The sequence below is a fragment of the Sminthopsis crassicaudata genome, chromosome 3 (genome assembly GCF_048593235.1).
Source record: "Sminthopsis crassicaudata isolate SCR6 chromosome 3, ASM4859323v1, whole genome shotgun sequence".
NCBI lineage: Eukaryota > Metazoa > Chordata > Mammalia > Dasyuromorphia > Dasyuridae > Sminthopsis > Sminthopsis crassicaudata.
In genome coordinates, this window is record NC_133619.1 from 469643195 (window position 1) to 469666939 (window position 23745).

Genomic DNA, 23745 nt, shown 5'->3' on the forward strand with positions numbered 1-23745 from the left:
AGACTAATTCCATGAGTTTCAATTTGTATGAAACCCGTGATTTTGACTAGAGAAGCAGTGGCCCAGACTGAGGCTCACGGGACCAGGTAGCCATAGCAGAGAGGAGAAGCTGCCCTGACAGCTTCAGGTCAGCCTCTGGCTGTCCTTCCCCAGGGCTGCCACCTTCTGCCTCCCAGCTCCAGACGCCATTGTCTGGAAAAGGGACTCTCCCTGCCTTCCCAAGGAGTTAAACTGTGTCAGAACAAAACAAAAGACCAGGGAGGGGGAAACAAAGGGTTATTAAAACACAATCTGGGGACGCAGACTAGAATTGGAAATGACATTTTAACAGTGGACTTTTCTTGGGCTGAGGGAGGAGAGGCCGCAGGCTTTATTAGATTTGCTGAGCTTGGTGGAGGACCTATGACAAAGCTGTCTCTTTCAATTTATCCTTCCTCAGTTATTGCTGTTTATCATCTTAACCTCTACTCTCCATAGTACCTAAAAGAAAATTTTTGAATTTTACTTATGCAAATAGCGTAGTTCAGGCTAATTGAACAAAGCTCTACTAATCAGCTAAAAGAGTGCCTCCAATAAAGGGGATTCCGACTACAATAGAGACCTTCATCTCTCGGTGGGCTCCCGCTGTGCCTTAGTCAGCCAGTAGATGGCAATAAGGAACTGGCTCTCCCCATCACCACCAGCTATGAAGGGATACACGCCCTCATTTTCCCCAACAGGAAGTATCCTTTGAATTTTTCTAAATGAAACAAAGTGTACTTTTTCTTTTAATTTAAGCTTAAATCTTACACTTGTACCAGGGACAATGTATAAAGTGTAATTGATAGTCAACATGCTAACTGCCCACCAAGGTATGACTAGCACTAGTATACAAGAATATTTTTTAAAATATCTTTTAGAATTTCTAGGTGGAAACTGTCATCAGCATTGCACCAATACTACATTTTAAATAAAGCATGCAGAAGCTTTTCTCTAAGGAAAAGAAATGGAAGCTATTGCCTCCTCTGCGGAGACTTGGAAAAGGAAAGGAGAATAGAGCCAGAATATTTTTGTTATATTTTTCATGAAAGTGGGTAGTTGCTTACTCACTATTAGCTCAATTGCTGGTCTGTTGTTATAAGAGGATCAATGCAACAAAAGATAAGCCCCAACAGGCCACTTTAAATATATGCATACACAGATATAATTTAATGGATAATTAGTTTCATTTTTTTGGTCCCTTTTGTCCCAGGGAAAATGTGGTGAATGTTTTATGTTGTAATTTTGGACTTCAAATTATTATTCAGATTCATATATAAAGGTGAAGCTTTTAGTCATGGCCAAGTAGTCCTGCTTTTGAAGATTAAGACTAAAAGAAAGAAGAAAAGAAAGTAATTTGAGTTACTATGATTAATGGGGCTCCAAAACCCTATTCTTTTCAACATTTCATACTCCATGATTATGAAATAGTCCAATTTAAGAATGTAAGAGTGTGTGTGTGTGTGCGTGTGTGTGTGTGTGTGTGTGTGTGTACACAGTTCTTAGGTGGGATAGAGCTGATTTCATTATTAAAGTTCCTCATTTAATTGAAAAATGATTTTCCATTCTCTATCCAACTAAAGAACTTTTGTTATATTTTTAGATATTCAAATGAATGTACTATGAATATCTGTTTTAAGAACTATTTCAATTCAGAATAATTGGTTTCTAATTTACTTAACATCTATAGAAGAGGTTAGTTTCTTCTCTTTTTTTAAAATTTCAAATGTATAGATTGAGCATGATAGCCACCTTTCTGAAATGAACAATACTAAATATTTGCACTAAATGAAGAACAGCTTGGTCTGGAGTCTTGATTCTTTAGCACAATGTCGATCCACTGAGTTGCCCCATTTCTCTCTGCTCAGCTGGACCACGGGTTTACCATCAAGAGATCAGGGTCTTTGGACTACTACCAACAACCAGGAATGTATTGGATAAGGTATGAGATGGTGCAGCTCCAACAGTCAGTGTTTCCATGGCAACGTGCTGGCAGTCTCCATTAACCAGTTCCTTCAGTGGATAAACATGCTTTTGATTTGTTATCCAGTCCATATGCTGCTTTATCAGTTTCATTTTAATCTTGATTGAGATGCCACACCCCCTCATTCCTTTTCTTCACCCATTATTCACACTGACATTGCCAGCTTTCTTTCCATTGCACATGCTCAGTATCAATTTTCCTTCCTGTTAAAAGGACAGTATATTTAGTGTTAATGCCAAAGCATTTTCCCCTCCGTTGCTGGTTAAAGCATCTGTTTGTGATGCTCTCCTGTCATTTAACAAGCGGAGGAGCAGGAGTGCCTTAGCCTATCTTCTCTTGTACAAAATGTAGAATTATATACTGTCATTTTAAAGCCATCAAGCACAATCTTTACCGTCGACGGAACAATGCATTTGCACATTTAGTACTAGAAGCTCCTCAAAGTACAATGAGTTATACAATGCATTGTGTGTGTTGGTAAGCTTGTGTTTTTCAAACCCTCCACGTTTTTTGTTACCTTTTTCCTTTTGAAAACCCTCTGTGTAGTAGCTATTGCATGATTTTTATTTGAACATTTTGTAACTGTCAGGGGTTGATTATTTTAGGTGACTTGAACTTTTCAATCAAAGGGGATTATGGGAGATATTAATTTTTTTTAACTGGGTTAAGAATTCTACTGAGACAGATATTCTTAAGATCATTTACTCTGCCAAGCAGCAAGGTCTGGCATTTCGTTCAAGGGGCTATTTGCTATTTATGTCCCTCTAAGTGGTCCATGAGGAGGCTTGGCTTTTGATAGCTTGAGAAACTAAATGAGAATCTCTTGTGAATATCATTCTCCTGTATCTCTTTTTTAATGGAAGTGGAAGGATATCCATAAAAAGCTATATAATGTCTAAGTTCACTATGAAGCATTCCACCAGTTTGGTATTTATGTAAAAAATAACATCTTCAAGTTTTGCAGGATTGTAGTAATCTGCCTGACCTCTTTTCACAAATTAGACTACAACAATCTCACCTAAAAATAGCAGCCCCTGCTATCATTACTATTTCCAAATAATTATCACCAACTTTCCCTCCAAAATTAAATAGGCACCCTAACAGGGTGCCTCGAAGAACAATAAGAAGCTCTTTTGACAGGCAATCTGAAAAACACTCCACTCATGCCTACTTCATAATTTAAAGCAAAAGAGACACAATAATCTTTTTTCCATTGGTCTTATAATGAAGTGTTATTTACCCCTCATGGACTAACGTGCCCATATGTCAACTCAGTCTTTAGTCAGTGGAGTGAAGTAGTTTAAATGGATGTAAGGAGAGCATTCCTTTAAATCATTTTTGTTTTCTGGTAAATTCAGTTGTGAGTTCACTATGCTTCATCCCTATTCCTTTTAACTTAAAACTGGGAAAAATAACATATCTGTGTTTAACTGCATTTCATTTCATGTCAAATGAATTAGCAAAATATAAGAGAGAAATCGACAATTAATTTTAAAGAAGACACAACGAGAGAGAGAACAGGCAGGCAGACAGGCAGACATAGATAGAAAGAGAGAAAGGGAGAAAAGGAAGGAAGGAAGGAAGGAATGAAGGGAGGAAGGAAGGAAGGAAGGAAGGAAGGAAGGAAGGAAGGAAGGAAGGAAGGAAGGAAGGAAGGAAGGAAGGAAAGGAAGGAAGGGAAAAAAGAAGGAAAGAAAGAAAGGCAGAGAGAGAAAGAAAGAAAGGAGAGAGAGAGAAAAAAAGAAAGAGAGAGAGAGAGAGAAAGAGATAAAGAAAAGAGAGAAAGAGATAAAGAAAAGAGAGAAAGAGATAAAAAAGAGAAAGAGAAAGAAAGAAAGAAAATATGACCAAAGGTGTAAATAGAAATCTTCCTAATTCCAGAGAGTATAAACCTCTAGAATCTGAAAGTCAATATTAATAACCAAGTATGGGATGCTGTTTCTAGTAGATCTTTAGCATCATCTCATTTTAGGATTGGGAGGGGGGGAGATAAAGGGCAGGAGGAAGTCACCCAGGAAATAAATAAATAGTAAAATATAGAAGAGGCCATTTGACTAAAATGCTTGTAATGATTTCCATCAGCTGACAAAATGACACATCCTTGAATAATGGGCTGGAGCAGATGGGTGATAATCTCTTTTTTCTGCCATACATAAACTGCTCGGTTTTCCAGCTGGGGGCAGTAACAACAATGTTTATAGTTAATGCTGTTCTAAAGAGTGCACCCAGTGTGTAAAGCTAAATTGGGGAAATGATGCTAAAAACTCATAGGCAAATATGCTTAATTAGGAAGTTTTATAAGGCTGTTTAGCCACAGAGCTAACACTGGATGGGAATGATTGCAAATGCTTGCCTTTTATCTCGATGGAAGTGGGAGCATTTGTCTAACCACCGTGGTAGCCAACTTTCTAACATAAACAGTCATTACAGTAAGAACATTTTCACTCGGTGATTGTTATGTTTACAAGTGCTCGTGGCTGTTGTAGACTTCTATAAGCAAAACACCAGGGAGTTCATTCCTATTCTTTGATAAACAGCTCACATCACTGCACATGGTGTGCAATCATCTCCTCTCTATGCCCAGAATTTGGATTCTCCCCTCATTTACTTGTTGGTAGATGCAGGGAAGAACATTTCCCTCTTTTTCTGTTTAATCCTGCTCCTTAATGGAGCACCTGGCATTGTTTTGTGTTGAGAGCAGGATGAGCCTTAGCTGCAGTATAACTCCTCACATTAACCCCAGAGATCTTTCTTCTCCTACTTGTAGGTGAGGGACATCATCCCTGTAATGAGCTTCTTGTCCCATCTCTGAACTTTCAGTGTTGAGATTACCACCATGTTCCATGGCTATGGAAACACTAAAAGAAAAAGCATTTCTGTCCTGTTACGTTTTCTCCTTCCTGAAAATAATGTTCTCTCCAGAGAGAAAGTAGACACACACATTTATATATCTTTCAAGTAAAGCTGACACCGTGGCAGGTGGTGCAGCCTAGTAATGGAGAGGTATTACAATGCACAGTGCCTTCAGCATGCAGAACAGCAAAAACACTAGAATCCAGTAACCTAATTAAATAAAATGAACAGAAAAATAAGACATACAGAGCACCACTAAATAAGATCAAAACACTGATGTTAGTTCATTTCCCAAATATATCCCCCCCATCAAAATGTGTGCTTTAGATTAGCAGATTGTAGTAAAATACAATTGATAATACTGGGCTAAAGCAGTAATGTGTCTTTTTTGTGAGGCTATTAAATGTTGCCATGCTCTGTGTTAAAAGGTATGGATGGGGTTAAGAAAAAAATGCATCTTACTCTGTCCAACCTTTAAAGAGTGGTTTTCGTAAAGCAGCATGATTTTGCAGCTTTACAAACAAACTGACCTACTGTTGCCAGATATTGGACATACAATCCTGAGTCGCAAAGTTGCAATGAACTATTTGCTTTGCACTTCTTTAGCTCTTTAGGAAAGGAGCTTCCTGCATAATGTCAGGGCACTGCTGGAAAGACATATGTCTCTGCATGAGCACGGGCATTTCCCAATCTCCCTCTCCTGGGACTTAATCTGTTACAGGAAGTTTGGGGGCTTTAATCTTGGCTCCCTGGAAAATGGAGAGTAGAAAGAGACTGGTGGGGGCCGCTGCTTTCTAAGGAAGCATTAACTTTCAAAGCCACCAAATTATGGCTCTAGACAAAGTTTCAAGACAGGGAGAAATGTTTGATTTTGCAGCTGTGCCTTGACACTGAAGAGCAAATTATTGGACTGAGATGCCTAAAGGGGTCAGAAGCACTACTTATTGCAACTTACAGGGCCTTGAATGTTCAATAAAAAAATGCTGGAATGGTGAGACATCTGCATTGCATTTTAACAAATCAAATAGGTTACTCACAATTTTCTGAGAGTCCCTCTTTATAGGGATTCCAGCAATTTGAAGATTTTTTTTCTTTGAATTGTGTGTTGCTAGGGCCAATCAGTTGCCATGGGAGTCCAGATCTTAATCCTTTGGGCGTAAGTACTATGTATGTGAAAATACTGTTTTTCTCTGAGATTCTTGATTGTCTGTTATTGATTCAAAATTGCTTAGAATATTCTGTGATTTTCGTCTGTGGATCAAACTTTCCTTTCTTCTCTCAGATTTAAAAGGAAAATGTAGGATTTGCTTCTTCTTCTTCTTCTTCTTCTTCTTCTTCTTCTTCTTCTTCTTCTTCATCTTCTTCTTCTTCTTCTTTTTTCTTCTTCTTCTTCTTCTTCTTTTTTTAACACCCACAGAAATAACTTGTCTACTGACACAATAGAAACTGTATCATAAGTTCTCTTGTAGGGAAAAGCTCATCATGTTATCATTATGAAAAGATAGTTGCAAATGCCAGAGAACATGTCCATAGAAATCAGGATGCTATCATTTCATTAGAAAACTTTTTGTTTCCTCCTTTTAAGGGAAATCTAGACTTCCCCTGGGGGTGCTACATCCCTTTGCAGTTCTCCAGGGCAGGTTATGAGCTGGAGGAAGGGTTGACTTACTTCTCATTCCCTCAATTCCCTTAAAAATAATTTTAAAAAAAGCATATTCACACTATTTCCTTCAAAATTCATGTAATTAACACACCCTTCCCCCTTCTTTAATGCTATCATTTGCCAATCTTCCCTTCTTCAATGATGAGCATATGGATAATATGTTAGTTCTTTCAATCTTATCTCCTGTTTCATTCACTGTTCTGTAGAATGTCAAAATTTATGTTGGTGACCATCATTCTTAGGATGCTTACTTTCATATCCATCATCTCCCATAGCCATTATCTTCCACCTACTTTAAATACATACTAGAACCTTTATACCTGAGACCTTACCAATCCTCATAATATCCCTGGATACTAACTACAGTACTCCAGGATTTTGAGCTTTGTTCTTTGGTTTTCTAAACAAAATGACTTCTTCTACCTCTATATCCTATTTATTCATATGTCCTGTTCTTCTTGCTCATAGTAAACCACTGGACCCATGGTTCCTTTCTATGTTCCAATCTATCTTCCCCAGTCTAGTTCTCAACTTGCCTTCCTATTAATTTTTAATCTCACTATCAACTACTTCAGTGATCTAGTGGTCACCAGTCTAGAAGGCTTGTCCCTTTGAATTCCTGTTATTCTTAATGTATTCATACTTAACCTAAACAGTCATTACCATCTTATTACTCAGCCATGCCCACTTCAAATTGAGTCTTGCTAGATTAAGTCACAGAATCAAGCTGATTTCATCCTTTTAAACTGATTCTGTAGAGCTTCAGCTAGCCCCTTGTTGTTTCTCAGCAACCCTATTTATTACTACTACTATTAGTATTATTAATACATATTTATAATATATCTAAAATTATAAATGTATTCATATGTATATACTAAATAAAATTAGAATAAATAAAATATTTAATACTAATAATCACCAGTACTTATATAATGCTTTAAGATTTCCAAATCATTTAACATAGATTATCTCATTTGAACTTCACAATCCCATGAGGTAAGGTATTGTTGTTATTCTCTTACATTCAGGAAACTAAGACTTGAAAATTGTTAAACACTTGCCCAAGCTGACACAGTAAGTGATGGAAGGATTCAAACTCAGGTCTTCTTGACTCCAAGCCTGGTATTCTGTCAGCTACACTATGTGACTGCTCTATCTCATCCTTCACATCCATAGTTCCAAATCTCCCACCCTCTGCAGATATTCATATCAAGTGACTTCATGTCCTTCTTTATTGAGATCAAGACTTTTTTGTGTAAGCTTCCCCAGTTCCATTGGTTAGAATTTCTCAATATTTTAACCCATTTGTCCAAGCTTTTCTCTTACACCAATGAGAGAGATGTTCTTACTCCTTAACAAAGCTAAATTGCATCCCTTAACACCTCCTCCACAAACCAACTCCATCAATCTTCTCAAGAATCATTGTCCTCAACTGTCAGAAAACATGCTTCATTATAATGAAAAAACTCCCCAGAGTTCTCCTATTCTTTTAAACTTCTAGTCAAACAATCAACATATATTTATTAAAACACCTCCTATATGCAAAGCATTCTAATGGTGCTAAAGATACAAATCCAAAAAGTGAAATAATCTCTATTTATAAGGAGCTTATATTTCTAATTCTGATATATCTAAATAGATATATAAATACCAACAGCATAAAGTGGATATATATATATATGCAAAGTAGTTAAATACAAAGTATTAAGAAAAGCACTAGCAGCTGAGGACATCAGAAGACTTTATGTAGAAAATGGTCCTTTGAGCTACATCTTAAAGGAAGAAAGACTCTGAGAAGTAAGGAGAGACTGAATTCTAGGCATGCAAAATGGACAGTAGAGTGGGGGGTTAGGGTAAAAGGTTGGATCATAGAGGGCTTTAAATGGGAGGAGGGGGTCTCCCAGAGGCAATAGGAAGCCACTGAACTTGACTGAGTAAGGAAAAAATAGGATTAGACCTGTGCTTAAGAAAAATTAGCTATAGTATGTAATATATATAAGAATAGAGAGGAATTTAAGTCAAGCAAACAAATTAAAAAGCTGTTTCAGGAGAGAGATGATAACAATCTGAATTAAGGTGGTAGCTGTATAACTGGAGAGAACACAATGGGGGAATGTTGTAAAGATAGAAGTAGCAAGATTTGACAAACCATTGTATGTATGAGGTCCAGGAGAGTAAAGAGTACAGTAATATATCAAGGTTATAAACTCAAGAGATTAAAAATGGTAATACATTCAGAAAAAATAAAGTTTAGGATAGGCCATAGTTTGGGGAGGGAGATATTAATGAATTGAGTGTTGGACACATTAAGGTTGAAATTCAGATTAAAATGTCCAATATGCCATTGCTCCTGTGAAATTAAAGTTCAGAAGAAAGACTGCCTAGATATATAAATCTGGAATTCATCTGTATAGAGATGATAGTTAAACCCATGGCTGTTGATGAAATTACCAAGATAGTGTGTAAAAAAAAATTACCAAGAAAAGAGGATTAAAGGCAAAACTTTGGGGAATACCCACACTTAGAAAACCAGACTTGAATGATGAGTCAATACAAAAGACTGTGAAGAAGTGGTCAGACAAGTAAAAGGCAAAAGGAAAAAACTAGCTAGAAGATTGCCAAATTTGGTAATGAAGCACTAGCTCATAACTTTGGAGCAATTTCTCAGAAGTGATGAAATCAGAAGCCATATTGCAAAGAGTTGAGACATGAGATGAAAGGAAGTGAAATCAATGAACATAGACAAATTTTTCCAAGTAGTTTGATGAAGAAAGGGAGGAATATTATAGAATGATAACCTAAGGAGATGAAGAAAAGTTTTTTAAGGAAGAGAGAAACTTAAGTGTACTTGAAGGCAGTTGGATAGGAACCAATAGATAGAAAAATGAAATTTTTGAAAGAAAGAAAAGTAAGGATTAGGGATGCAATTAGATAGGAGAAAAAAACAAGAAAAGATAGATATAATCAAGTGTAGAGAGATTGGCCTCAGCAAGGAAAATGGCTGCCTCTTTATCAAAGCATAGAAGAAAAGAAGAGACAGTAGGAGTAAGTTTTAAGGAGTTTTAAGATTAAGAAAATGAGAGAAAGGGAGGCCTCAATTTTTTTTTTCAGCAAAATAAGGGTAAAGTCCTCAGCTGAAAGGTGGGCTAAATTGGGGACTTCTGAGGAAAAATATCTGTAGAAATCAAGATAGGGATCAATTTGAGAGGAATAAAAGGACTACCTTGATGTAGTGAGGACCTAGCTAGTATTGAATTACATCAATTTGTAATGTTCCTGTTTGGTATGATTTAACTCTACTAGCTTTTAGCAACTACTGAGTGACAGTAGAAGAGGATGGTTAAAGTAATACAGAACTAAGGTTTGACAAGAGATAAGTGGTAAAAGAACAAGAGAATAAGGGATTTGAGAACAGGAGACAGTATAGAATTGAAATGACTATTGAGTTGAGAGGGAAGAAGAAAGAGAATAAAGACATAATACTGAGGGGTAGAGAGATTGGAGGTCTAGATGAAGATAAGGAATAGATTTAGGAGGGTTAAGATATATGGCAAGATAACTATGGTCAGATAGGTAAATGATATTTTCATCCTTCTTTTCACTAACACAAAAAGTCTATACCCATAATTACACTTCCTCACCACTTATTCAGTCTTAAAGCCTTTATGATATGATTTCTTCCTGTTATTCTAATGAAATTGTTCTCTCAAAATTCACCAATGAGTTCTTTAATATAAAATACAATGATCTTTTCCCAATCTGCATCCTCCTTAATTTTACTGTATTTCTTGACATGGTTGCCTTCTCCCATCTTTGTACTCTCTCCTGATGCTTCTTACTCTCGTCCTTATTTTCTTCATTAACTCTCTTCCTATTAGTCACTTTTTAATATTGGTGATCCCCCAAATTCTGTACTTTTTCATCTATACTCCTTTCTTTGCAGACTGATCCCTTTTCATAATTTTAGCATTCCTCTCTACTAGGATACCTCCAAAGCTCCATCATTAACTCTGACCTCCTTCTCTAACATTCTAGATCCACATTGCCAACTCACTATCAGATTTTTCCACTTGGATAGTCAGTCAATAACTCATCATGTCCTGAACCTAACTCAATATTTCTAAAAAAAAAAAAAAAATTCAAAAAACCCCAAACTATTCTTTATTCTGACTTCCCTATGTATGTTACCACTATTTTCTCAATTTTGGCACTTGACCCTTAAATGCTCTCTCGTCTCCCTCAACTCCAAACCCAGTCAGTTGTTAATCGTATTTATTTTACCTACATAAACTCTCACATTTATCACCCCCTTTTTAATGGCATTTTCACCAATGTAGCCCAGATACTCACTGCAACTCACCAGGATTACTTTGAAACCTATCTAACTTATCTACCCATCTCTAGTACTTCCCTTTTTAAAAAGAGCTATAGTATTTGTTAACATCACTCCTACATTCATATTACTTCAATGACCTCCTTCTTGCTTAACAAATAAAGTCCCTGACTCCTTTACCTTCCATTCCAGTGTTATTTCATACAACTCCCAACCATACTTTCTATGGTCCAACAAAAACTAACCCTCTCCTTCATAAGCATTCTGTTCTTATAGATCTCAGAGATTTTATGAATGTCATTTCCAATATCTGGAAAACTATCCTAACCCTAATCCTAACCTCCATAAACACATGCTATTGTAATCTTAGCTTTCCTTCAAGAAATAACTCCCATGCCAACTCCTCCATGAAATCTTCTCTAATTCCTCCTCCCAAGTTAGAAATTATCTTTCCTTATTCAGATGCCTTCATGGGCAATTATGAATAAATCAAAAAATTTTAAGTTGTCAATTACCATGCCAAAGCAGCTTTGGTTTACCTGGTTTTATAAAACTAATAATTCTATTGTAATAAGCATTAAATCCATTAAGCTTAAATTCATGAGGTTTTTTTTAAAGCAAGATATATGTGATTCTTTTTAATCATGAATAATAAGATAGGAACAAAGTGAAAATTACAATTTAGTTTTTAATGTACTTCTACAACACCTGATACTCTGGTGAAACAAGTTATGTTACCCTTTTTCTTCTGAAGATGGGCTCAGAACCTGCCAAAAATATTTACGAAAATCAAAGACTCATATTCTTCATTGTTCAATTTATGTTTGTCACAAAATGATCACACACTTTGGTCCATTTTAGACTTTAGGTGAAGGAGGACTCTCTCTAAAGACCATGTTGAAAATATACTGAGAAGCAGGATAAAGCTATGAATTCAAAATGGCTTCTCATATAGTACTGACACCCCTGAAACTATGAAAAGAGCCAATATATTAATAATTCTGTATCTAGAAACCAGGTTAGGAGGTTTCTCAATTTCATTCTGTGGAATCTGCATGCTTACTTCATTTTAATGACCATCTTTATTATTGGAAAATTCTCTCTCTCTCTCTCTCTCTCTCTCTCTCTCTCTCTCTCTCTCTCTCTTCTCTCTCTCTTTATATATATACATACATGTATGTATATATATAAAAGAAATATACATATATAAATTTTAAGTTTAATAGTAAGCCAAGTAGAAAATGAAGATGGCAAAAAAATTGAATAGATTTGTCAATTTAATTTTGCCAGCAAGCAAAGCATTTCCAAAATGGCAAGCAAATTGCAGTCATGTCCCCACAGAGTAAGAGAGAGAAAGAGAGACTGGGAGTGGAGGAAAAGGTTTCTTAGATTAATGCATGAACATCTGCATCTACAGCTCAGTCTCCTAGGTAGTATAAATAATGGATGGGCTAAAAAGCAAAATGTACAATAATGTTCTTTTATTAATGAAATGAAGATCTTTTCTGATGGCTAGCAATAAATTAAGAGGAAACAAAAAAAAAAGAAAAGAAAAAACTCACTATCTGCTTTTGAAAAATGCAGTTACTTAAATCCAATAATTACTGACATGACAGAAAACTGCCTCATAACTAAAAAGAGATTCTTCCTCCTGCAAATCTTGCATGTATCCCAGAGCAGAAATACTTGTAGCCTGAAGGCTGAAAATTACAATTTTTGCTTAAATAAAAAAAGACTAGTGAGGTGCATAGAAGATATATGATGATATTAATTATATTATAATTTTGCAGCAAAAAGAGACCTTTAAGATCTTTTGTACTAATCCTTTCATTTTATAGAGAATATTGAGACCCAAAAAGGTTTAAGTGACTTGCCAAGACCATAAAGCCAATTAGTGACAGAGTAATCTTCTGACTTGGCAAGTACTTTTTTGAAGGAATCATCAAGTTTAAAATGGTAGATATTGGAGAAATGTTTGCTAAGTCAGATCACAAAAAAATATAGTTAATATATATTTCACTCATGCCCATATGCTTTCCTGACTTGGGCAGAATAGGTAAATTAGACTGAGAGAGATTCAAGTCTTCTATAAATTAGACTCAAGAGAATTGCCTGGTGGCATTGAGACATTAATTGGCTTGCCCAAGATCACCTAGCTAATATTTATCAGAAGCAGAATTTATAAATATAGGTCATTTTTTACTCCAAGGTCCACCCTCTATGCAACACATGACTGCCTCTTTCCCCCTCTAGACTAGGTGTCTTTCTTCAGCTCTTCTTGGTTTATACCAGGAGGACCCCTGTTCTGCGCCAAGTCTTCTTGATTTTTCACCAGTCTATGTGTACCCTGAAGCGCAAATTTGTCCTGTTTGTGGGGAAATCTGGAGAGCTTGAAATTTACTGAACCACCACCTTCCCAGAATCTTCCACACTATGTGTTTTTTATAGGCATATAAATGTATTAGGTGTATTTAGACAGTATATATGGATGTATCGTGTAGGCGAAATAAGATTTCCAAATATGGTGCCAAAAGCAAATATTGAAAAATTCCAGAGTAGTTCATTTAGAATATCTAAGATCTATAAACACCAAAATGTTGATTACCATGGAACAAGTCACTCTGTAGTTTTTCAGCAGCCCTTTCATTAAGCAAACACTTATTGGTACATGTCCAATAAAGTCCTCCAATGCCTCATCATGGTACAGAGGTGACCCTGGGTACTTAAAAGTGATACCATAGAAGTACAAACTCCAGCAATACCTACCTCTCCAGAAAGGATTCAAGGTCAAACCCAAGAACAGACATATTATTATCCAGGGTTGGAATTAGCTAAATTTGAAGAAACTCAGCATTTTTTTGTTGATGAATTTTTCTACCATACGTAGCCAGTGTACAAGGCCCCAGGATTTGTGAGTTAGTTCTACAATCCAACAGAATCACAGATCCTTAAAACCTGATATGCTGTACTAAGTTCTGAGAGAATCACAGGGATAACATGGTTTTCTGAGCTCAAAAAGTTTAGAATTGACTAGAGGGTATTGGATATTGGAGTAGGAATGAGACATGCAAATAACTATCATACAAATTAGAAATGAAGAACCTGAATTAGGATAGGATCCCAATCAGTAAAAAATAATAAATCCCATGAAGTGGTGCAAGTATTTGAATTCTCACTATTAGAAGTTATAATTATGTAAAATGTGATCATTTGCTCCAACCCAGTTAAAATAATTGCATTGCTTCATGGGCTCATTATTCCTGCTAAGTTCTCTCCCCATCCAAATTATAAGAGAAGCTAAAAGTGCTGTAAAGGTATATAAAGGAGAAATCAATAATAGTTATTTTGAGGTGGGGTGAAGAAGAAAAAAATTCAAGGAAGGCTCCATGGAAGAGGTATATGAGAGGAGTCTTGAAGGATGAAGAGGATTTCAACAGAGAATAGTATAGTCAATTGGGCAATGAAGGGAAATAAAAGAGTTAAGTCTCGCTTTAATATTAACTAATATTTAATATTATTTAGTATTTAATATAGCCATATGACATGGAGAACCTCTTTTGACATCTTTAGAGCTCAATTTTCTTGCTTGTAACATTCAAATAAGTATTAGTACTTTCCTACCTTCATCACAAGATTATTATAAGCATGTTTGAAGTTGTGTAGGTGTTCTTTGGTAAGCTAATTACTTGTCTGTATCTTATTTCCTTCCATCTATTAAAATGAGAGGATGGGACTAGATATGTTCTAAAGTCCTTTCCACTTCAAAAATATACCTTCCATATATGCCATTATGGTTTTCAAAATGTTATGTATCATAAAATGGAAGACATTTTTGTTTTTAATAACCCAAGAATCTGATATAAATTTCATTTTAACAATATAGGTCATCAGTCAATTACATTACAGAAATGTATTGTTATGCAAATTCCTGGTGATATAATTGGTGTCTTTAAAAATGCTTTTGAATAATTTTCTAAGTACCTTATCATTTTGCTAAGAAATCTAGTAGTTTTGATTAATCCATCCAAGCACCAAAGGCTCTAAAATAACTGATTTCATGTTGTTATTCTTCACTTTTTCATGTTAACTTTATTTTCCCCTGAAAAAAATCCACTTATTCATTTCTTACATTGGAGTAGTTGTATATGATTTTTTTTTCTATGTGGGATAGTTATAACTAAGTCTTCCCCATAATTTTTCAAAATCAAATATTTCTTCTGGTTAATGAACAGCTAGATGGCACAGTGGATAGAGTATCAGGCCACAAGTCAAGAAGACTCATCTTCCTGAGTTCAAATCTGGCCTCAGACATTTCCTAACTATGTGACTCTGCACTTAATCCTATTTGCTTCAGTTTCCTCATCTGTAAAATGAGTTGGAGAAGAAAATGACAAATCCTCCAGTATCTTTGCCAAGAAAACCTCAAATGGGGTCACAAAGAGTCAGCAAGACTGAAATAACTGAACAACAAAATTCTGCTTAATGTGTTTTATTGACCTATTATTATGGCTCTATCCTAGGGCAATATATTAGAGATTTATTTTAAAATAGCAAAATTAATGTTTTATTTAGTAATAATAGTAAACTTTTATTTCTAAGAGTTTGTCATGTTTACCTTCTCTTAGTTAAGAATTAACACAAGCTCAAGATTTATACTTTCAGAAGCCTTATAAAAAACTCCTCAAGGATATTTCAAGTCCTTTTGTGAATTATTAATGATGTCATCACTTACTGAAGAAACTTAGATAAATCTATTGCATAACCCATGCATTTGGTTCTTATGTACCAATAAACCTTTCAACCAAGTAATACTTCAATGGATCCATGATATCATTGATATGGGTCACACCTACAATGATACAAATTGAGATTCAAGCCTGCTTTCTCATCCTGACTGACTCTTGTGCATGTATTTCCATAAATTCTCTACATGCATCCATCTAGTACACTGGGTGCCTTTTGGATCTCTTGACATCCTGTGGTTTAAAAAAATGCACAGACTGTCCATTAATTATCCTTCAATCTTGATATTTATACATAATCATCTTACCTACTTCTGTAGTCATAAATCTTCTGAATTATGGTTCTTTGGGATTCTTTTGTATGTACAATTCATCATTTATAATATGCCATAGTATTCATACCATAGTGCTGTTTGGAGTGAACCTCTGTTTTGATCTCTCAAAGACTGTGATAATCCATGATTCTCCATCATATAGTATTGCCAGAAGAATGTTGCTTTTTTTAAAATGTACATTTGTTTCAGTGATAAACTGATTTATTGTTAATGAAGTAGATAGAATAGTAGATAGACTTAAGTATATAGTATATACAAATATAACATGACATATTATATATATACTATATAACATAGTAGATCAAAATAAGAAGTATTAGTTAGGAATCAAACGACCTGAATTTTAATCCTGCTTCAAGTGCTTTCTACCTGTATGTCCCTTAGCAAGTCACTAAACATTTGAGAGAATAGAGATGACCTCTAATATGTCTTTTAGCAATATGATCCTTTAATTTGATCAGAATATAGTGTCTTTTCCCAAATGCCATCTCTGCCCACTAATTCCTCCTAACTGATTCTGGACTCAGTTCATTGTTCATTCAATACATATACAGTCTGCCCACCCAATTACTTATCAAAGACTAGAGCTAGACTATATTTACCAGTTACTCAATTTGACTAAGAAACTGAAAATTTGTAATTTTATTAAGCAATATAAAATATTAAATATTGAGCTTTTATCAAATGCATAACTTCTGCAGGACACACACAAATGGAGGAAGTCTATTCACTCTAGTTTTGTGTTGCCAAAGTCAGAAAAATGGGGGGATGGAGGGAAAAGGGGGAAGAAATGGAGAAGGAAAGGTAGAGGAGAAAGGCGAGAGGGGAGAAAGACAGAGAAACAGAGACAGAAAGAGAGAGAGAGAGAGAGAGAGAGAGAGAGAGAGAGAGAGAGAGAGAGAGAGAGAGAGAGAGAGAGAGACATATACAGAAAGAGACAAAGAGAGAGAAAAAGAGAGGAACAGAAAGAGATTGAGAGGGATAGGGAGAGGGAGGAAGGGAGAGAAATGTATGTGCATGCCTTAGATATTTGTTGGTGGGAGATCCAGAATTTAAATGATGTTGCCTCTATTATTGGCTGCAGTGCAGATGCCCAGTGTGGTTATAGCTTAATGGATTTCTGGGAAAATGCCTTCAAGTGAGTTCATTTAAATTTTTGGCATTACAGTACTTTTAGGGATTCAATTTGCCAAGGCATGTACTGCTATTTTCTTCATTTCCTCCTATTTTCAGTGTTCTCAAGTGCCTATGAAATGATATTCAAGGATATGCTAAAGGAAGTGTATATTTTAAAAACCATTTTATTATATAAATAGATGAAATCCTAAATGTGTAACCAACTTGGGTCCATCAAGCAAAAATACATAGCCTGATTCTATATTTATGATAGTGCCTTGGTCCAGTAGTCATGTCAAGACTTAAGGTAACATAAAAGATGAAATGTGACAATATGTGAAACTCTAGGTTCTCATTTGTTCAGATGGTTATTAAGCACCTTCCATGCACTATTACTTTACGATGAGTAGGACATGACTCAACATTTGAACAAGTATTCATGAATAATCTATTATGAGAGTAAATTATCTTGAATGAGAGCCCTTGAGGACCTTATAGTATGAAAGACTTACATATAGATTAGCATAAATTAGATCATCTAAGACAGTGGACAAAGCACTGACCCTAGAGTCAGCAGGACTCAAATTCAAATCTGCCCTCAGACACTTACTAGCTGTGTAATTCTGGGCAAGGCATTTAACCCTGTTTGCCTCAGTTTCCTCATCTGTAAAATGAACTAGGGAAGGAAACGGTAAACCACTACAGTATTTCTGCCAAGAAATCCCAAATGGGATCATGGAGAGGAGAACATGATTAAAACAAATTCACTTTTTTTATATGAGATGTTTGTCTACAGATAGATTGAGCCTGAAGGCCTGAATTCAAATCCCAAATCAGACTCTTGCTAACTGCATGATCCTGGGCAAATCACTTAACCCTTTTGTCTCAGTTTCCTCAATTATAGAAATAATCACAGCACCTGCTTGGTAAAATTTTTGTGAGTCTCATCTGAGATATATTTATAAAGTACTTAGCACATGTAGTATGTTCTATATAAATTCTTATTCTTTTACCTACCTTTATGTCATATAAAATCAGAAGGAAAAATTAGTTTGAGGCCAGGGAAAAATTTATTGAGTTCAGCATTTGAGTTAAGTCTTAAATTCAGTTCAACAAATGTGTGAAAACTTAGTTGAATGAGAAGTAAAATTGAGATGTTGCCTCTGACAGGTACTATCTGTTCAATGACTCTGAGTAAATCGCTTAACCAACTAAATGCTCCAGATGAATCCCTAAGATTGTGAAGGGACCAATCTGATCTTTGATGGAGTTTCCTTATATCAATGACATCATAGGTCTAGTCCGTATCCTAATCCATATTCCATATGTATGCTAGGCCCTGGGATTACAAAGCAAAAATCCCTGCCTTCAAGGAGCTTATATACTATTCTGTGTGGAAAACAGCTATAACAGACATGGGGAAGGAGGGATGTGGCATATATACAAAAGATAATTGGTTTGGCTAGAACAAGGATTCTTAATCTGGGCTCTGAAAAAAAATTGTATATATAATTATATATATTGATATTGATAGCCACACTTGATATGATTGTTTCATTTGTAATTTTATATATATTTATTTCATAAAACATTATTCCGAGAAAGGGTCCACAGACTTCATCAGATAATTGCTAAATAGATCCATGCTTCCCTACCAAAAGAAAAACAAAAAACTAGGTTTCAGAATCCTGGGATAGAAATAAACCATGAAAGGTGATTCAGAGCTCAGTTGTGTACAGAGAATTGAGCGTCAGACTAAGGAGTTTGGACTTTATTTTGATAGTTATCAGAAATGAGGGAAAAGGCAAAAAGATAGTAGGGGCAGGAATGAGCTCTAGATTTAGTCAGAGAACTGTGTTACAATCAATTTGGATTAGAAGCTTCATACTCATGAGATAAGGTTGGAAAAAGTAGGTTTTGGCCAAATGATTGTAGGGCACTGAATGATTAAAGAGTTGGACTTTATCTTATAAATAATGGAGAATGACCTGACAAAATTAGTCAACCAGATTTTATAAAGGGCCTACTATGTGCCAGGTATTGTGCATCTCAAGATTAAAAAAAAAAAGGGGGGGGGGGGGGGGAACAGCCACCACCATAACAAAAAACAAGCAAGAGGGGGAAATGTCTCTGTTCTCAAGAGTTCAATCTAATGGGGAGACAACAAACTATATACAAACAAGATATATAAGAATATATAGGATAAAAAGATAATAATATAAGATAAACAAGGAAAAGTATCAGAGGGACGGTACCAAGAGTAAGGAGAACTGGGAAAGACTTCTTGCAGAAAGTGGGATTTTAGCTGAAACTTGAAGAAAGCCAGGGAAGCTAGAGGTAGAGATGAAGAGTGAGAGGGTTTCAGCACTGGGGGACAGTCAGTGAAAACAGGAAGGAAATGATATGTCTACTTCAAAGAATTGTAAGATTGCTAATATCATTAGATTTAAAAGAAAACTGAAAAGTAGGATGCAGTTTAGAAGATGGAGGTTTCACTAGGATGATGGCGGTATAAGGGATGAGAAGCAGACAGATGTGGGACACATTGGCAGAGCTAATAATATGAGGAAAGACAAACTCTTGGTTCTGTTGCTTACTAGTTGACTTAATAGCTTAACCAAGATGAAAAAACTAGCAAAATACCATTGCACAGAACCAGATTAAAATATAACTAGGAAATGCTTAATGAAAAAAACATTTAAATACAGCATAATTTTAGATACAAAATAGATGTCATTTGAAGTTTTCAAAGTCACTATTTGAGTATGACACCACTGGATTAATCTCTTTGGGTCTCACTTCCTTATCTCAAAAATTAGTAGGTTAGACCAGATAATCTCTTAGGGCCTTCACAGATGAATAATTCTGATAACAAAAAGACAACAATCATAATCTATTTTTCATAACATAGGATTATTTCACAATTTTGAACCTTAAAAATAAAGGGAGGGAACATAGAAACTGAACCATAAATTTCAGAAAAGCTAAAAAGGATGGAGTTTGAGGAGATGGAATGGACAGGAGTCAGTGTGAAGACTATTATCTATGTCCATTGTTAAGCACCACTTTTAAAATACTGGAAAGAGAAATCCCTTTATGGGGTTAAAAAAATTTTAGGGAAGAAACTAGAATAACCTAAGTAGAAATTCAACCTTAAACCTATCAAGGTCACTGTCCAAAACAAACTTAATTGCCCTAAGGTTGGGGATTCCTAAATAATTACAAGACCCTAGAGCATGGCAGTTGATGTCAGGGGTATGGGGGGATAGGAATTTACTTCAATAGATAACATTGGGTAGGACAAAGCAAGACAGATTCAAGGCTTTATAATGTTTAGAAAATCTAGGAGAAATAAAGGTGGTGTCAGGAAAGTGATTATTTGAGTTACTTTAAGAAAAGTACTTGGATATATTTTTAAAACTTCAAATGCTTCCTCTTTTTCTTACTTTTTGCCTAGCCTATTTTAGCTATTCCACTTGGAATGTCCAACTTACTTATTCTGTATCCATTTTTAAAGCAAAAGATCAGTATTCAGTTTTTATGGCAGTGTGTTCTTTCTCCAGAAAGTTGAAGTAGAAACATTTTAATTACTAAGAGAGTATGTCTGACCTTAGGATTAACTGCAGAATGATTGTTATGTGATTCAGACTAAATAGACTGTTATTTCTTGGGAACACTTGTATATAGGCAACCATCAGTTTTTTCAGTTGACCATGCTTTAAATAAAAGCTAGGAATTTGGTCTTATGATAACAAAAAAAAATGATTATAAAGTCAGTAGGCATAAAAATGAGAATTATATACAAGGATTGAGCCAAATGTAGCAAAGGAATCAGAGGTAAACACCACTGTGTTAATACTCTGGCCCTGTTATTTATAAACTAGACATGACTTATTAAAGTTTATCTTCCTCATTGATTCCTAACAATGTTATACAGGACCTAGATAGGAAAAAAGGAAGCAATTCAGCCTAACTAATCCTTTTGTTGTATTCATTCTATACAGTCTCCCTTTCTCTCTTTATTACTTCATTTGGGAGCTTTGATTGCCCTATTTTAGATCTTAGATTGCTGTAATGCTATTTTGCAGTTGTATGAGGGATTTAGTCCTCACTTTGTTCTCAGAACCAGTCTGGTTATAAATTTATCTCTGTTCTTTGAAGAAGTTAACAGTAAATTTTCAAGAGGAAAAATGGTGGCATATATCCCAGTAGAGGAAAAATAATCTCCTGAAAGCAGAATAACCTCTAGGCCACATCCTTTTTAAAAGAACTTTCATGGGAGGAAACTTTCAACTTTTATGTGTATTTGATAATTTTCTTTGGTCTTTTTCCTTGCTCTTCTCCTCTCTCTGTTTAAATTTTCTTTGTGAGACTCTGCCTCCCTTTCCAACACCTGTTAAATCTCTTGTGAAGTCATAAGGTTCCAATTCTGATGTCATAACCACTTCCAGGGCTGGAGCCAATTATCACACACATGAGCTTATAACTTGGTAGTAGGTTCAAGTAGGAGGAGAAGGATGACTGGGAGAGCCAGGATGTTCAAAGCTATGTAATTCGACAGAAGCCTTCCAAAAAGAATCGATCATTATATTTTGTGGGGGTGGTCCTATTTCAGTTTGCTTTTATTTAAAGCAAGAATTTGCTTCATTAAAATTAGACCAATGCTAACCAGATTCACCCATCCTTCTCAACAGCTAAACAGAAAAAGGGGGGGGGGGAAGCCAGATCATTTAGCTTGAGGCACAGTGTAAAAGAGCTGGAGGAGGAGCTCATATCTCATACCAGCATGTCTGATGGTTTCATCACCTTTCATCTTGATCAGCTAGAATGTTGATGAACACACCCTACACCGGCCTACCTCAGGTCACATCACACCGACAGCCCTCCAGCTAGAGTTTGTCAGTAACTCTCAGGCTAGACCATGTGGGGCAGAGGTTAATCTATATGGAGCTGAGTTGAAATCTGAATCTCAGATTGTATGGAACTAGCGTCCCCCAGAAGTTAAGCATATGGCATCCATCCATGCTGCACATATTTGATAATGCCCTGGCTGCTTCTTCAGTCTCCAGGATCTATGCTTTTATAAGTTGTGAAGCAGCATGACCTGCTTTGTCAAGCAGACTGAATGAAAATGGACAGGTTCACGAGGCCTGCATATTCTCCCATTTCTCTCCCACAACTCCAGAAGGGGGATGGTTTGCGTTCATTTTGAATTTCGCCCAGCCTAATTTTATTTTTTCTCATTTTATGCCCCTGCCAGACCACCGCTCTTGATAAGGAGAGGCAGGTTTTCCGACGAAGACGCAACCAGGATGTGAGGAGCCGGTATAAGGCACAGCAAGCTCCCCCTGAACTCAACTCTGAATCGGAAGACTATTCACCAAGTTCATCGGAGACTGTTCGCTCACCTAACTCGCCCTTTTAATAAAAAACCCTTTTACAAAAAATCACAGCCCTCACTTAACCCTTTGAGACTCTTAATTCTCCAAACTTGTGTGAAACAGTTTCATCTGATCCATCTGGCACTAAAATGTTTGAATGACAGAAAAGAAAGTATGCTTATGGTAACTTTGAACCCATTTCCTTATGATGAATGAGATGAACAATGTTCTTTGTTGAGATGGCAACTTGCTGCTAATAGGATCCTCAAAGGGTTAAGTCTATTTTGCGATTACTTTTTTTTTTCTTTTTAAAGATAGAAGCAATGAATGTTTTCATCAGCCAAGCTAGGATCTGCAGTATGTCATTATAGCACACGTTAACCCTCTGAGTGCATTAATTTCTTTAACATAGGAAGCCCTAGTTAGGCAATTATTCTGGCCCTTTTGACTTGTACGACCATGTTTCTATGCTGCCAACTTGGATAGATAGGGTGATTCAGTCAGTGACTCAGCTGGACATCCAGAATGTGATCTTGCTCCTTCCTCTTTGTGGGTTTATAAATGGCAGCTTACTAATATGGATAAGTATGAGAAATTTAAAAAAAAATCTCTTACAAAAGTAAATAGATTTATGATAGCTAGAGATGCCGGTCCCAATTGGGTCTGGCTCCAAGAGTGGAAGGAATTGGGTTCATGTCAGGGGAAATAGGTGGTGCTCAACCCCGACAAGTCTACTTATGATGGTGTGCTGATGCCCCTGTAAATGCTGCTTCCACATCATCCGCTGCTAGTGCCAACGTAGACTCTCGGGAATAGTTATATTCCATCTTTATCTTAGTGTGTGAGGATCTAATCAGTATCACATTTTTTTCTACAAAAAAAAAATTTAAAAAAACACGCAAAACACTGGTAGAAAAAAGCAATAACCTTGCCAGTTTCTCTGGAGTACTGGAATTTCCAGCACAGAGATGGAAAATGATCCAGTCCTTTAGCATTTTGGGTTCCTCCTGCTCTGAGATATATACATATATATATGTCATAAGACCAATATATTGGGGAACTGGGAGAAAGGGAGTGAGAGTCTTGCCTTCTTTGCAAGACAGCAGTAAGGGTTAGTTGAAGGGAAGGAAAAAAAGTGGAAAGATGATTCTGAATTTTCTTTAAAAGGAAAAAGAATAAAAATGCTTTTTTAAACCAAAAATATTGGTGATACTATTTAAACCACATGCATTGCTTTAGACTACCTGCCTAGGCTTTCCCTGGTAACACATCAGCAATCTAGGAAGGCTTAGATAGGAGGCTTGCTGAGGGCATAACAAT

At 35.9% G+C, this 23745-nt stretch overlaps 1 protein-coding gene across 7 annotated transcripts in view; it reads left to right on the plus strand.

The window, feature by feature from the left end:
• Positions 1–22491, plus strand: part of DCLK1 (doublecortin like kinase 1) — a 387769-nt gene extending 365278 nt beyond the window's left edge. For 4 of the 7 annotated variants that reach the window (XM_074303491.1, XM_074303492.1, XM_074303496.1 and 1 more), the window contains one exon: positions 22305–22491. In XM_074303491.1, coding sequence (XP_074159592.1) covers positions 22305–22469 — 165 coding nt within the window. In that variant the 3' untranslated portion in view covers positions 22470–22491. Of the gene's footprint in view, positions 1–1886; positions 1961–22293 lie in introns of all 7 variants that reach the window. The other 3 variants (XM_074303493.1, XM_074303497.1, XM_074303494.1) reach the window with 2 other exon arrangements.
• Positions 22492–23745: the final 1254 nt, after the last annotated feature.